The sequence below is a fragment of the Pristis pectinata genome, chromosome 19 (genome assembly GCF_009764475.1).
Source record: "Pristis pectinata isolate sPriPec2 chromosome 19, sPriPec2.1.pri, whole genome shotgun sequence".
Lineage (NCBI taxonomy): Eukaryota > Metazoa > Chordata > Chondrichthyes > Rhinopristiformes > Pristidae > Pristis > Pristis pectinata.
The window spans coordinates 17,730,397-17,747,304 of record NC_067423.1 but is presented as its reverse complement, the minus strand read 5'-3'; the positions used below and the strand labels follow the sequence as shown (position 1 = coordinate 17,747,304).

The 16,908-nt window shown below is 43.3% G+C and overlaps 1 protein-coding gene across 2 annotated transcripts in view; it reads right to left on the bottom strand.

The window, feature by feature from the left end:
* Positions 1-16,908, bottom strand: part of chkb (choline kinase beta) — a 697,917-nt gene that overhangs the window by 655,858 nt on the left and 25,151 nt on the right. Inside the window, exons 2-11 of one of the 2 annotated variants that reach the window (XM_052033682.1) lie at positions 16,322-16,430; positions 14,113-14,226; positions 11,876-12,009; positions 8,405-8,509; positions 8,158-8,216; positions 5,054-5,141; positions 3,733-3,841; positions 3,352-3,457; positions 2,204-2,285; positions 768-823 (exon numbers count right to left, since the gene is read on the bottom strand). In XM_052033682.1, the coding sequence (XP_051889642.1) occupies positions 3,428-3,457; positions 3,733-3,841; positions 5,054-5,141; positions 8,158-8,216; positions 8,405-8,509; positions 11,876-12,009; positions 14,113-14,226; positions 16,322-16,430 (748 nt within the window). In that variant the 3' untranslated portion in view covers positions 768-823; positions 2,204-2,285; positions 3,352-3,427. Of the gene's footprint in view, positions 1-767; positions 824-2,203; positions 2,286-3,351; positions 3,458-3,732; positions 3,842-5,053; positions 5,142-8,157; positions 8,217-8,404; positions 8,510-11,875; positions 12,010-14,112; positions 14,227-16,321; positions 16,431-16,908 lie in introns of those variants that run through there. The other variant, XM_052033683.1, reaches the window with a different exon arrangement.

The window sequence follows — 16,908 nt, the reverse complement described above, 5'->3', positions numbered from 1 at the left end:
TAATTACTTTTGCCGTCCAGTGACCTTTTCCATCAAGGACAAGGGCAGCAGGGGAGCACTTCCCGCAGGATCTCCTCCAAGCCAGGCTGATGTGGGGTCATTTCTTCATTGTCACCATGTCTACATCCTGGAACACCCGACCCAACGTGGAATACCTTCACTGCAAGTATACATGCAGCAGTTCAAGGCAATCTCTTCACCACCTTCTTAAAGGCAATGAGGGTTGGACAACAAGTACAGGCCTTGCCAGAGACACCATAAATTAATCAAAAGTAACCCACTACAAAGTCTGATTTGTCCCATTCATGCTCAGTCCCTTAGACTCCCCAACACAAACCAACACCTTCAATCACTGTAACTGGCCCAAATCTCAACAGATTTTCAAGGGTAACCAGCCTTGCGGATCTGTACGTCACCGGGTTGGGAGACTGCTGGAGCATAGGAAGGACAACGATACACAGTATGGGAACACACACTGAACAAACACTGTTACAGGCTCCTACAGGAGCACCTGTGGCCCAGGGCTTCACACAGCTGCTGCTGGAAGTTACCTTCAACTGTCCCCCCGAGGAGTTAATGTTCATCATTTCTTGCATGGAATTGCAATTTGATTTTCCCCCAGTCTGTGTGGTTTCAAGGTGCAGCCCGCTGATCAGGTATGAAACGGTCGTGGACAAATTTGAAGTGAAAGGAAATTTTAAAAAGGAAATGATAAGAGACGTGCTAAATTCTGAGCAAGACAGCAGTGCTGTTGCTCAACAGCAAATTAAGCGAATAGTCTTTTCTGTTCGAAGTAGGCTTCCATTCTGTACAGGGCATAATCCTAAAACAAAGAAACATCACGTCAGTATTTCAGAGAGTACAAATCGGAAACATCTGCAACCTAAAAAGTGTGAATAGAGTGGGTAGGTGAGGCAGCCGGGCAAGGGAGGAGTCTGGGGTGGGGGGGAGGTGGGTGTTGGTGTGGGAGGGAGGGAGAACATGAGGCAGGAGGGGAGAGCAAGCAAGGAGGATGGGAGTGCTCAGGGGCTGGAGTCGGCTAACTTGGTCCCTTGTACTGGCTCCACCATTCAGTAAGACCATGGCTGATCAAATCTTGGCCTTCACACCAGTTTTCCAACTGCCTTCCCACATCCTTTGACTCCCCTTTGGTTCAAATGTCTGAATATATTCAGCAGGACAGTGATACCAGTCTTGAGGGTTGAGAATTCCAAAGTTTCACGACCCTGCAAGAGAAGGAATTCCCCCTTCTGTCTGAAATGAGTGACTCCTTATTTTGAAAAATGCCCCTAGTTTCAAATACTCCCACAAGGGAGGCAACCTCTCAATATCCACTCTGTCAATCACCCACACTATCTTTAAATCTTTCAATCAGATCACCTCTCATTTTCTGCTCACCAATGTGTATCAGCCCAACCTGTTCAACATTTCATTTGTCAACTCCTTCATCCCAGGAACCAACCTGGTGAACCTTCTCGGTCCTCCTCCAGTACAAACAGATCCTTCCTCAAACATGGAGCCCATAACTGTACACGTACTTCCAGGTGCACTTTCACCCGCACCCTGTAAAAGTGCAAAACTTCCCCACTTACACTCCATACCCCTCGCAATAAAGGCCAACATCCCATCAGCTTCCCAAGTACTTACTGTACCTGCATGCTAACTCTGTGTTTCATCTACTCCACTCCCTGATCCCTTCTGCAACACAACATTTAGTTGTCTCACTCTGTTCAAGTGATGTTTTGCTTGCTCACTCTTCCTTCCAAAGTGATAACCTCACATTTTCCCACACCAGACTTCATCTGCCACCTCCTTGCCCACTCACCATGTCCCTTTGCAGGCTGTGGGCTCCCCACAACTTGTGAACCCACCCATCCTTTGTACCATCAGCAAATCTGCTCAAGTCCCTTATACCCAGTCCCTTCATCTCAGTCCGAACTGTAGATTATAATCAGTTGAGTCCCAGCACTGATCCTTGTGGCATTGCACTAGTTACTGACCACCAATCCAAAACTGACCCATTTATCCCAACTCCCTTTTCTGTCAGTTAGCCACTTCCCGCCCCATGCCAACACAATTCTCCCAGGCCTGTTGCCCTCTTAACACACTGTCGGGGTGAGAAGAGGGGATGGGGGGGAGGGAAGAAAACAAGTGAAGTAGCTGTATAACCAGGAAGTGGCAGAAATATATACACACAACTCACCATGTAACCAAACTCGATCGTGGAAATCTTCGCTTGTATAATAGCCCAGAGTGCCCACAGGTAGTGAGAGGCCAAGGCATACCTTAAAACAACAATGTTGCATTAGTCAATCCAACCAAAAACCAACCTGTCATCAGTTCAGGAAGACTACCTCCCACAATGTGCACAGGCCTCAGTTACACGGGACTGGGGAACAGCTTAGACTATGAGCAACAGAGCTCCAGGTGCCTTGTCCTTCAGTCTCCTTAAGCACAGTTTGTGAGGAGGTGGGGGGTGGGTGGAGGGTATTTGTGGATGGTGGGGTTAGGGAGTGAGAGAAAGTTAAAGACAAGAGGAGGTTGGGGAGGGGTTGGAAGCTGCTCTGTGAGCATTCATGGGAGATGGAGATCACGAGGCAAGGTGAGGAGTTTATTCTCGGAAAGGCTCGAGAAAGGTCACAGTGGAGTAACAGTGAAGACACAACAGGAATGAAGAGCTGGCAAGTGTATTGGGGCAAGAGGGGAAGTTCAGCTGAGCTCTGGCCTGACTCATGAATGTGGAAGAGAGACAGGGGAAAAGGTCCAAAAGTGAGAAAGATCAACAAATTTTCCCTCATGTGTTTTCAGGAGGCTGCTATCACATCTCCTCCAGGTGCTCTTTCCCCCAAGCATGAAGGGCAGTGGGATTACTCTTGGATTGTTCTCAGGAGCTGGCATAAGCACAAAGTGCTGACTGGTTTCCTCCTGCACTACATGCTTCTATGGTTTGAACAACATGTTAGGGAGGGCCCTGTTATTGTTAGATGCACATTCAAGCAACTTTATTTCAACACAGCAGGCAACACTGATGTTGTAGCTCTCAGTACACCAGAGGGACATGCAGTGACATTTTTGACTGGTGTGTCAGCAAACTCTGGAGCTTCATCTGATACTGCCTTGGCTCATAACTCCCTTCTGGGTGAAAAGTGAGGTACCCATGTCCCCACAAGCAGAATCTGATATCTTTGGTTTCCAGATGGACAGTGGATTAAACTGCAGCCATTGAGTCTGCCGATCTTCAGGTTTTAGCAGTTAATTGTATAGAATAAGAACTGCTTAACTGCCAAGCATCACATGCAATGAAACCTCTCACCAATTTAACCCCTTGTTCACTCCACACAAGTGCCCAACCTGTTGATCTCAATGATCATCTCTTCTCAATTTTCGACTGGTCCTCATGCACCGAGTCCCTTTATTGCCTGAGTATTCAGAAAGGTAATGTCAGGATAAAGTGAAGCTGAGGAGAAATAGGAGAGTTCAATGTTATTTAAGCAGAAGCTGTATAATCACATTTGCTCTTCAAGTCGACCATGAGTGCTTTTAAGACATGAAGATACCAGACTTCCTGATGGCAAGATGCTTCAAAACAGCTTCTCCAGGTGTTCCTTCACAGAGCCATTCTTTACCCAAACATGGTCATGTGTCAATGCCAGATATTCTGGTAACAGAGAGAAAGGTGCATTTCCATCATTCATACGGATGCCTAAAGACCAGCTTTCCTGGTGTCCGTACCTGCTGCTGTCGGTTGGGATAATTCTCTATACTAGCTTTGAAGAATGGCCATTGATCATAAGTGTAGTCATACATCCATTCACAGAAGTGATTCCCGATATCAAAGCCTCTGCAAACACAAAGTCAGAACATCAGCTACACATCAAGCAGCCTCTTCCCAACAGCAATCCAGATATCCATTGCATCTCCTATCCCCTCCATCTCTCTCCCAACCATGACAAACATTTAAGCTTCCAAAGAGTGATTGCCATTGCAGGCAGTGGTCAGATCCAGCCTAACTGTGTGCTCAGGAAGTGAATAGCCATGCCAGAACAAGTAGGCCTTATCACTTGCAAACATGACTTGGCTCTCGATAATACTACCAAAACCAGAAGGTGCTGGTGGTACTTCATCTGGGGGTGGGGCCTTATTTAATCACATCAGAAGTACATCAGTTGGGGCTCCAGAATGTTACGGACTAGGTTACTATTGGTGAATGTCCCTTTAAGATAGAGCATAGCGTGTGTGTGGCGTGCTTATGTCAACAGAAGATAAAGGATGTTGTTGACGAAATCGGCGGGGGGGGGGGGGGGGGGGGGGGGGGGGGGGGGGGGGGGGGTGGGGGGGGGGGGGGGGGGGGGGAGGAAGAGCCTGCTAGATTCTCTATCGATGGATGAGAAACAATAACCGTCTGTCACTACAATCCACGTATGGATTTTTGGAGTAATCCGGTGGGTCCCTTTGTCGTTAATCTGTGGAGGGAAACAGGTGTTTGTGTGGACGGCCATGTCTCGGATGCTTTTCGGGGTGGCAAATACTTCTGAATGACACAGTGGAGTTCACTTTGTTGTTGACCTGTAGAAGGAAACAGGTATTTGTGTGGACGCCATAATTTGGATGCTTTGCGGGGTGAGGAAGTCACTACCGAGTAAACACTAAGGTGTCGTTTGGTTCCATCGTGGAACATTTGGATTTTGTAATTACTTTCTATTTTTCTCTCTACATCTACGTCTTACCATCTACCTTATGGCTTGCTGACGGGAACTTTAAGAACCATTCCTGGACTTGGAGTTTGGGAATTTGCCCACACACAGTTTGGTTTTAGGGTTAATGTTTAAGGTTTAACATTTTTACTTTTATTTTTCTCATCACAAGTAGCTATTAATAAAGTAGTTTTTAAACACTGAATTAGGACTCAGTGTGTTTCTTTTGTTGCTGGTTCGTAACACCGAGTCCCCTCCAAATAAAAGTTTCTATTGGAACATATACACACTTTACAACTGACAAAAACAATTTTAGTTCAGCAACTTGATAGCAATAAAATGCTGAGAGCTGTCATTACCTGTAATTATAGCTGCTGTATTCAAAATCAATCAGCATCAATTTCTCTGTGGATGCAGGGTCTTTATCTGCCAAATAGAGAATGTTACCTTGAAAAGGAAACAAAAATCAGAAAATTAATTCAACAACAAGGAATGGCTCAGTACTGATTTAGGAAAAGTAAATGGATTTTGAGGATTTTCTGATTTTCATCACAAATTGACAGTGTTGGAAAGAAATAAATCACATCAGAGTCTGTTCAATAGTCTATTACAGTGACAACCTTTTGCACAGGTTAACTCCAAACAAAAAAAGCAACTAGTCCCAGCTTCAATTTCAATCACTTGCTTCTGTCCAAGTTGTAAACTGCAAGATCTCTTCCAAATGTATTCCTCTGAATATCTGCCCCAAGGTAGTAGTGTCAAACAACACAACAGTTAGCACCTTCAGTGTGAAGACAGACTGCACCTGTTGCTGTGGTCAGGGAAGTGGGCTGGAAACAGTACGAAGCATTCACTCTACCTCAACAAATGTGGGCCATAAAACAGGATCCAAAGCCAGTTTTAGGTTTCATTTCACAGTGCTCAAGACTGACCATCTTCTCCTAATGTTGAAACAACAGGTTAAATGTTTTAAGTTTATTCACTCTGTTAACCATGCAGACCATCACAGACTTATCAGCAAGTGTGTGGAGGACTATATACCAAAGACAATACAGGTGTTCCCAACAGGAAACTATGGATGAACTGGGAGATCCACTCCCTACTGAAGGAGAGGACTGCTGCACACAAATCTGGTGATCCTGATCTGTACAGAAATGGAGTATGACCTTCGGAAAGCTATCAGGGATGCCAAGACACAATACCAACTCAAAATCGAGTCCCTGACCAGCCACCAGTTATAGCAGGGCTTACATGCCATAACAGGCTACAAGACGAAGTCAGGCTGCATAGCTAACAACAGCGCATCCCTTCCTGATGAACTTAACGCATTCTATGCGCGTTTTGAACAAGAGGGAAGTGGATTGTCACCACCCACCCTGACAGCCACCAACGCAGCTGAACCTGTGATCACAATGGAGGATGCAAGATCAGTCTTCCGGAGAGTGAACACAAGGAAAGCACCTGGCCCAGATGGTGTCCTGGGCTGTGTGTCATATCTTGTGCTGATCAGCTGGCAAAAGTATTTACGGACATATTCATCCTCTTCCTGCTTCACCTCAGGTTCCCTCCTGTTTAAGAAGGCCACTATCATCCCGGTACCAAAGAAAAGCAAGGTAACATGCCTCAATGACTACCGACCAGTGGCTCTGACATCCATCATCATGAAGTGCTTTGAGAGGTTTGGTCATGGCACACATCAACTCCAGCCTACCAGACAACCTGGACCCATTGCAATTCGCTTATTGGCGAAACAGGTCTACAGTGGATGCCATTTCCCTGGCCCTACACTCAGCTATGGAGCATCTGGACAGTAAAGACACCTACGTTAGACTATTGTTTATTGATTACAGCTCTGCCTTCAATACAATAATTTTCAAGCAAGCTTGTTACCAAACTCCAAGACCTAGGACTCACACTCCCTCTGTAACTGGATCCTTGACTTTCCAACAAACAGACCGCAATCAGTGAGGATAGGCAGCAATACCTCCGGCACGATTATTCTGAACAATGGTGTCCCATAAGGCTGCGTCCTCAGCCCTCTACTCTACTCCCTATACACTCACAACTGTGTGGCCAGATTCTGCTCTAACTCCATCTACAAGTTTGCAGATGATACCGCTGTTTGTAGGTCGTATCTCAACAGCAATGAGTCGGAGTACAGGAAGGAGAATAGAGAGCTTAGTGGAGGTGTCATGACAACAACCTTTCCCTCAATGTCAACAAAAACTAAAGAGCTGGTCATTGACTTCAGGAAAGGGGGTGGTGCACATGCACCCATCTACATCAATGGTGATGGGTCAAGAGTGTTGACAGCTTCAAGTTCCTGGAGTGAACATCACCAACAGCCTGTCCTGCTCAAATCATGTAGATGCCATGGCCAAGAAAGCTCACCAGTGCCTCTATTTCCTCAGGAGGCTAAGAAATTTGGTTTGTCCCCTTCGACTCTCACCAATTTTTACCGATGCACCATAGAATGCATCCTGTCTGGATGTATCACGGCTTGGTACGGCAACTGCTCTGTCCAAGACCGCAAGAAACTGCAGAGAGTTGTGGACACAGCCCAGTGCATCACGGACACCAGCCTCCCCTCCTTGGGCTCTGTCTTTACCCTCATTGTCTTGAAGTAACCAGCATAATCAAAGACCCCACCCCCGGGACATTCTCTCTTCTCTCCTCTTCCATCGGGTAGAAGATACAGGAGCCTGAGGGCACATACCACCAAGACTTAAGGACAGCTTCTACCCCACTGTGATAAGACTATTGAACGGTTCCCTTATACAATGAAATGGACTATGACCTCATGATCTACCTTGTTGTGACCTTGCACCTTATTGCACTGCACTTTCTCTGTAGCTGTGACACTTTACTCTGTACTGTTATTGTTTTTACTGTACTACGTCAATGCACTCTGTACTAACTCAATGTAACTGCACTGTGTAATGAATTGACCTGTACGATCGGTTTTTTGTAAGACAAGCTTTTCACTGTACCTCGGTACAAGTGACAATAATAAACAATCCAATGCAGAAAGCTATGTCCCAACTTACACCCTCATTCTATTCTGTCCACCTTCACTGAAGTCAGTGCCACTGGTGAAGTAATTTCTCTACTAATCCAATTGGTTTGGGTTCTTTAAAAGCTCAAATCTGCTCTGATTACCACCCATCCCTTCAGAGCTGACTAGTACCAAAATCTCAAAGCTATCTCCAACATCCATCACTATGAAGCAGTAATGTGTTCAGGCATATTACCAAGGAAATACTATAAAGTATATCCTGAGACTAATCTCGGGCCCTAGCCCCCGCTTCCCACCAGCCAGAGGAAACATTCTCCCTGCACAATCACTGGTGCAGAATTGATCGAGTTACCTTTTGTTGATACTTCAATCCATCACAGATCTGCTGATCATTCTGCTAATTCAAAGCCAACTATAAAACCTATTTCTCCTACAATCCATCCTTACCTTCTTGTACATCATTGTGGCAAAAAACCACAGGTGACCAAGTGGCTTCAAGAAGTGCCCGAAAGAAAAAGAACCAAATTTGCAAATTATATTGATTTCAGAGAGTAGCAAAGAACAGGAAAGATGAAAAAGTATTGTAAAAACAATAATTTCTTTTCTCCCCAATGTACAAACTTAAGCTCATGCCAATGATCAAGGTCTCCTGTCAAACAGTAAAGTAATGATTAAAGAATATTTAAATTCTTACTTTAAACTCGCCAACTCTCCTGGAAGGTTGTAAGTCTTCAGTTTATTGAACTTTTTCACATGTGCCTCTCTGATGAATGTTAGCCCCATTATCTGCTTGAGATACCTTACAAAGAGGAGAGAGATAGTCTTTATTAGAAGTTCTTCAGATCAAATCACAAGACTGCAGGCCCAATCCTAACTAAGCCCTGGAACCAGACATTGCTTAGAAACAAGAAAAATTGGACTTTTGGTTCCTTCAACCTGCTCTGCCATTTGAACTGATCATGGCTGATCTTCTATTGCATTACTTTATGCCCATTCTCTCCTCATACTCTGCTGAGTTTTGGGTCTAGAAGCCCTATCACCTCAATCTTCAAAAGTGGAGAATTCCACAGATTCACTACCCGTTGTTTGAAGAAATTTCTTTTCAGTCCTGAGTACATTCTGAAACTGATCTCTGATCCTTGCCCCTGCTTCCCACCAGCCAGAGGAAATATCCTCCCTGCATCCAGTCAAGCCCATAAGAATTTGGTGCATTTCAAAGAGATCCCTACTCATTCATCTAGACTGCCCTAGTCAATCCAATCTTTTCTCACTCAACAGACTTGCCATCCCAGAAATCAGTCTGGCTAACCTTGATTGAACTCCTATGGTCTCTTTACGTAAGGAGACAAAACTTCACCCAATGTGCTAAATGTAGTATAACTTGGGTTCTGTATAACTCTAGTACTCAACCAGACATGAAGGTATGTTGGCCTTCATTGCAAAATGTTTTATGTGTTTTCAGGTGACTGGTGTACTACAACCCTCACATCCCATTGTACATCAACATTTCGCAAACCAAGACCACTTAAATAATACTCTGCTTTTATTACTTTTTTTCTCCAACCAAAGTAAGTAACTTGACAGTTATTCACCCACTCAATTTGTCTAATTATTCTTGAAGCCTCTTTGCATCTGCTTTAACTCAATTCCACCCAGTTTCAGATCAAAGTACTACATATGGCTCCCTCATCCGAACCATTAATACAGATGGGACTCCAAGCACTGATCCCTGCTGTACCCCTCTAGCTACCATCTGCCATTCTAAAAATGAGTATGTGTTCCTATCGTTGGTCAATCAGTTTTTAATCCATGCCAGTATAACACCTCCAGTTCCATGTGCTTTAATGTTATACACTAATCTCATAAGACTATCAAAACAGTAAGAAAACTCAATTTACACCACATCCTCTAGTTTTCCCTCATCTATTCTATCCTCAAAACTCCATTGAAACCTGAATGAACCTTTGCAAGAAGGCATCAAGTCTGATAATATTCCTAAAAAATGAAAGCATTTTTAAAAAATCTGAAGTAGCTGCACATCTTGCTGAAATAAAGACAGCACTCAGTTATTCATAACCATTATTAATGGAGCAAATCAACACAGTGAGGAGTTTACCTAATAATAGACAAAGAGTACACAGTAGTATAGAACGAAGGGGCCCCATTTATTTTGCTGCTCCAAGATGGATGGCATAACTTCTGAAATGGAGGGGGCATTAGAATCAGGAGATCCAACCGAGAGCAAGGATGTGCATCCCAATTGATGCAAAAAGTGGCTAGTTAACAGATGTACACTGGATCCTCAGCCCAAGTGAGGGCAAAATGTAAAATAAAATGTAGCAGCAAACCATATTCAGCATAGGTGACAATTTTTGATTATGGTGGTTAAGTAGCAGGAAACACTCCTGAATGATGGAAGAGCCCTGCATGCAAATCAAAAATACTAGCTTTGAAGCCATCTTCAGCCAAGAGTGCCAAGTGTCCATGGCAGCATAGTCTTTAGCTAATCCTTTTCACTCACTGACAAAGACAGCGTAATGAAATACACCAAAGATTACAGATCCCAATAGCCTCTTCGTTGTGCCCCAGAACCAGCGACTTTTCTAGATAAACTCTTCCATCACAGCTGCAACAATGGTATCTACCACATAGGGGGACAGTGCTCTGGAGTTGCACCTTGGCCACAAAAAGTCCAACCCATCAATTACTGCTCCAGCTCACACTTCTGAAACAAAGCTATGGAATGGGATTATTGAAAATGCCATCATATGACAATAATCTACTCATCAATACTCCGATTTGGGTTCCACAAGAGCCACTAGGCTTGAGATTACAAATCAGGTTAAAAAAAAAACAACACAATGTTCCAACAGTACGAGCATGACCCCACTCCCTCAAATAACATTAGTAAAACTGAGATCAATGGGAATCATTGGCTGGATTATAAGAGGAAGTTTATCATCACCTCAGCTCCAGGAACAGCTATTTTATCAATTTGCCTCCATCAAAAGGTCAGAATGGGAACGATCATTGATAATAGGCAAATGTTCAATTCCATTCTCAAGTGCTCAGAAAATTAAGTAGTTAGGGCCAAACAAGTGCAAGGCAATGACAATTGCCATCCACAGCCTGTTCACTTCCCCTTGAGGCAGAATATTCTACAGCTAGAACTCCTCTAAAGCTTAAAGTACACAGGATAAATCACCTCTAATACCACTTAAGTTTCAACATCGTCTTGAACAAAACAGCCCACTGATCAGTACTCATTGCATCTCTGAACTGTTCGGTCCTACAACCAGATCACCATAACTGCAGTTTGTATCATCTACAAAAGTCATTTCATTTTCCAAGGGTTCTTTGGAGCCACCTCCCAAAGCTATAAATTACCACTTAGCAAGACAAGTTCTGCAAGGATATTGAAAGGGAAGCAGCAGCACATTGCAAATCATGCATCATCCCATTTAGAATCAATTTGTTGTTGCTTTTTTCTGGAAAGTCAAAAATCCGGTGGCTCCTTCCCTCACCTTCAGTTACTGCAATGGTTTAGGAAAGTGGATCATCACCATCTTAAATGGAATCTCATAAATAAGGATGAAAGGCTCACATACTCTAATGAATAGGACAGATTACACCAAAAAAATGCAAAGCAAATACGAGTTCCACAGTTTTTCTTTGCATTGCCCTTTCAGGGCCTGGTCTAGTGCCTTTGCACACCGTGGGAATTACCAAATCCATTTGCGCCTCTCAGCAATGGTAGCTCGTTGAACTAGATTGCTTATATTGGCAGTTCTTTCCTGTTGTTTCAGATCAGTCTGTCTCCATTTGTATGAAGTTTGGAGGGTGGATGGTGATGGTCTGTAAGAGACCAGCAAGTACCCAATACTTATCAGCCACAAGACAAGGCAGAGCTAGACGAAGATAACAGTTCATTGGGAGTACATTTAACAGTAGAACACTGGACTAAACCGCCCAGACAGGTTAGCTAAGGCAGTTCAAGGTTTAAAAGCATAACATGATATGATATGAAAGGGAGGCAACAAAACAAAAACAAAAAGAGGAAGCTAAGTAAATGACTGTTTTGCAGTTGCTGTTGCACTGGGCAATTCGACAGCCTGTCCTTGAGATCCACTCCATACAACTTGATGCAGATCCTTGTCAACCATACCTGTCCATAGTCTCAAACAGCCACTTTGGTTCCTTGTTGAAGGGCATGACCATTCCATGGAATCGAGACATCTTAACCGCAATCTCTGCTGAAATATCTGGAATTCCCAACTCTTCAGTCAGGAGTCGACGGCTCTAGTCAGACAGATTTGGAGGATGCCAAATTAAATTATTTTAATTTTAATGCATTCTTTCGGTCAATCCTTAATGATAGTTACGCACCCTCGCCTAACAAAGACACCACTCAAATATGGGAACAAACACAGGGAAGCGGGATCATTGGTGGATAGAAGCAGCTTGGGTTTCAGATGCTACCAATTTGCTTCCAATCCACAGCAGCAGGGGAGGGGTCAACGTTTACCCTGTACCTTCACACCTAGAATACTCGGGTCTAACCTCGCCAGGATCAGAGTCAGCTGTTCAGCCTTTGGTTATTACTCTATATTCAAACACACTCCTAACTGCTACAAAATGCAGTGTAACCCAGCAGCTGTAACAGGAAATCACTCAAGTGAAATCATGATATCCATCTCAGAATTTTGAAAAGGGCAGTCTACCTTCTGGTAAACTGACAACCCCTTGATATATACCCTAAGCAGTCACTAGACTGCACCTAGAACTTGACTGAGCAAATGTAAGCCAGCTTTGATCTGGCATTACTTATTCATCTCAGACAGGAAAAGCTGCTCCAATTGGTGTCCACACCACCACAGGGGAATCTGCTCCTAGTCCAGACTGAAAAATACATCTACTAACATCATGAAGAATGTTGAGGAGGGGTTAGCTAGGGTAAAAGGAAAGTAGAAATACAGGCAGAAGCAACTCTTTCTACAGTCAAAGGGTCTGCAAACCCTTCCAACCAAGGGATAATATATCAGTGCCAGAGAGTAGCAAGTGCACATAGATTGCAAGGCCAACAAAAGTTTGTCTTCAGAAAGTGGTGAAAACTAGATTGGAGGGGATAGGGAGAGTGGTGAAACTGCAGGGGAAAGGATGATTTCTCCAAAATAAAGAGTCTGTCTACATAAGGAATCTGAAAACTTCTGATCAATGGAGTAAGAATAAACAGCCTGATGTATCACGGCTTGGTACCGCAACTGCTCTGCCTAGGACCGCAAGAAACTGCAGAGAGTTGTGGACACAGCCCAGTACATTACAGACGCCAGCCTCCCCTCCTTGGGCTCTGTCTTTACCTCTCGTTGTCTTGGTGAAGCAGCCAGCATAATCAAAGACCCCACCCACCCAGGACATTCTCTCTTCTCTCCTCTTCCATCAGGTAGAAAATATAGGAACCTGAAGGCACATATCACCAGACTTAAGGACAGCTTCCACTCCACCGTGATAAGACTATTGAACGGTTCCCTTATACAATGAGATGGACTATGACTTCACGATCTACCTTGTGACCTTGCACCTTATTGCACTGCACTTCCTCTGTAGCTGTGACACGTTACTCTGTACTGTTATTGTTTTTACCTGTACTACATCAATGCACTCTGTACTAACCCAATGTAACTGCACTGTGTAATGAATTGACCTGTATGATCGGTTTGCAAGACAAGTTTTTCATTGTACCTTGGTACAAATGACAATAATAAACCAATACCAGAGTTTAATTGGTTCTGATACCACTCATAAGGTGACAACGATTTACAACAAATTGGGAAAAACAATGGACTTGGACAAAGACCTTTTGAAAGGACAAACATTGAGATGACATAGGAATCTGATATTTGTCCGCCTGCTATCAACATTTTACATGATGGGCAGCATAACAAATTGCTCCAACATCCTGTGGCAGTCTTTACCACACCTGTGGAGGTCTGCATGTACTGAACAGAGTTAATCTACCACCAGCTACAAAGCAAATGAAACAAACCAGTTCCAGCCACAGTGAAGCATGGCCTTGTCTCTTACACTGACAAGATCTTAAAATAATTGTGTGAAGAGGATGATAAATAAGGGGACATACTGCAAAGAGAAAGAACAAGTTAATTCCATTTCTGGTCAGTTACTTTGCCAGTAATTCAATACTATCTCCAACAGCCAGTCCTGGTGACAGCCTTGGTTACCACGCCCAATGCAATAAACCACTTGCAACCAGTTCAGCAAGGCCTCTGATGAGTAGGATATTCCTATAGAGGATGAATGACTGTGCATGGATGCTGAAGTTTGAGAAATGGTCCCAAGACAAAGTTCATGACAAAACTGTGACACTAGAGAGAAATAACTTCATACTGGAATGTATTGCTCCAAACGTCCCTGTGGAAACACTCCATATAGTCTTGGTCCCAAGGCGCGTTCTGCCAAAACTGCAAACATCACGCTCTCCAATACCAGAGAATCCACACCCTGTGAGGGACAACAAAAGTATTTACAGTCAGAACAGCAGAAATCTTATCCAATACAATGACCACTTAAACACATTCTGGAAATGGCTTTTCAAGGCAAAATGCACTCCTGATAAGATTGACAATTTAAATAGTATCAGGTTAGAATAGCAGTACAGAAACAGACCCTTTGGCTCACCACGTCCATGCCAACCATCAAGTGCTTATCTACATTAATTCAATTTACTTGGTCCATAGCTTTCTATGTTCTAATGATTCAAGTGCTTGTCTAAAGTACAAATGTTGTCAATTTACCTTCCCCCATCACCTTATCAGGCAATGAGTTCCAGATGGCAATTATGCTCCAGGTGAAAACATTTTCTTCAGATCCCCTCTGACCTAAATTCATGTCCTCTAGTTTTAGATACCTTTGCTGTTGGTTAAAGTTTTCTACCATCAACCCTACTTAGGCCCCTCATGATTTTGTATACCTCTATATCAGCCTCCCCCTCAGCTCAAAGGAAAACAAACCTAGCCTTTCTAGTCACTCCTCACAACTAAAATGCCCTATCTAATCATTTCCTTCTCCACTGCAGTGACCACAATGTACAGTATTCCAGCTGTGGCCTAATCAATGTCTTAAAGTTTACGATAAGTTCATTCTCTAATGAAGGCATGTATCCCATATGCCTTCTACTATATTATCTACCCATGCTGCCACCTTCAGGAATCTTTGGACTTGTGCACAGAATGGAAATGGACTGTTTACTGATGCAGGAGTTGAAATTGGGAACCAGAGTAACCAACAGTGAAACAAGCAAAACGCCAATCTTAGTCTTATCAAAGAAGTGAAATGGATGCAGGATGCCTGCAATTATAATACAGGGCCTGTCAGCTGCAGAACAGCTAGCCTGAATGTGTACTTACATCAAGAGAACATACAAAGCAGGCATTATTTTCAGTTGGGGGGCTGGAAAATACTGGATTTGACTTGAAAGGAAAATGAGGGAAACAGAAGCAGCTGTGTATATGGGCTCTGGTTTGGCAACAAATGACAAGCTTTTCACACTCGAGGGAGAGGTGAAAATTAGACCAGAAACATAGCCAGAAGAGAAAAGGAAATAGGCTTCTTTAGAAAACTTAAACTAGAATAAAATATACTAAGGTAATAAACTGGCTCACAGCTTGTGCAATAGTGTACAGCTCATGTGACACTGAAATCACAAACATACAGAATTATGTTGCAATACCCAAGTTGTGTTATTGGTTAATGAGAAACCAGACAGTGAAAAGGAGGGGCTGGCAATCCTGAACTGTAAAACACTGTTTAGCAGAAGTCATGGTAACATGGAAATAGAATTGGATCTGGATTTAGCTGCAGAAATCCCAACTTCAGAAGTTGACCCTTTCTTTGGTTCAATATCTAGAAACAGGCACATTCTGGTTGTGACATTGGAGTGTCACACACTCAATGAATCAAATGGCTTCATTTTGTGTAACCTGCACCCCAAATTACTAATTGTCTAGCATAGCAATGAGGTGCCTAATTCACTTGGAATGAAGTGCAGTGAAGTTTTCCCTCATCTGAATTCAGTCTTCTCCTGTTCCTAACCAGGAGAATTCATCGTAGCCAGGTACCATCAATTCAAGCCCTGCAACAAGTAGACACACTGTAGGCACTTCACAAGCCAGATATAAACTGGGACTGCAAATAGTAAAAAAAGCTGAACAGATGTTCAGTTTTGTGGTATTAACAGGCTTATCATACTTCAAGTCCCTGAACTTTAGCCCAGTTTAAAAAACAGGTTCTCCTGCCCTCTAGTGGGAGTCAAGGAGAAATATTTCAGCATTCAGCTATGCAATTAGAGACCACATTTTGCAGACACCTGACAAGTCGATTCTGGTGTGGTTACCAAAGTGAACATCGCAGAAGTACGTGTCAGCAAGAGCAAGCACATCAAAACTGGAGAAAGTAGGTGAAGCAGAAATCAAGGAAAAGAATTGATAATTATTTCTAAAAATCCCGATTTGTTATGGGAAACATCAATTTAAAAGCAGCTCAAGAGCTTAATTTTCTGCCATTTATTGCTGTTACCAAATGAGTCACTTGCACTTACCTGTAGGATGGCTCCATAAACACGCAGCAGTACCTGGCGAGGTTCATCGCCCACACTCAGGACATGATCTGGCAGTGTGCAGAGATACAACAGGTTACTGAGGCCTCCACTAGAGACAAAAAGGACACAGACACAAAAAAAAGGACGATTAGCTACTTGGGAACTAATTATTGGATTTTCTAGCATTTCATTTGCTCCTAATAGGAAAGGTGGATTAGTACTTACTTTGCAGAGGTTAATAATTTATGGTAATCTGAAAACAAGAGTTCATATCACACCATGGCCTCAGCTGATTGATATGTTGCCCATGACAAGAGATACACAGCCAGCATTTCCTCTCCAATATTGGAGTCATGTCACAATTAGAAGTGATGTCCCACAGCCAAACCTGACCCATCCAGTTGCAAGATGAACACCCAACTGTAGGAACACTCATCTTGGTGTGAACAAATTTCATTGTTCCAGGTCCAAATTCCAATTAACGAGTTTAAATATGCATATGACAAGTTATTCATTTTGAATTGTACTTGTGTTCCAGCTTCTTTTCCAAGCACCTGAAATCATGGCTGGGTACAGTATGCACTAAG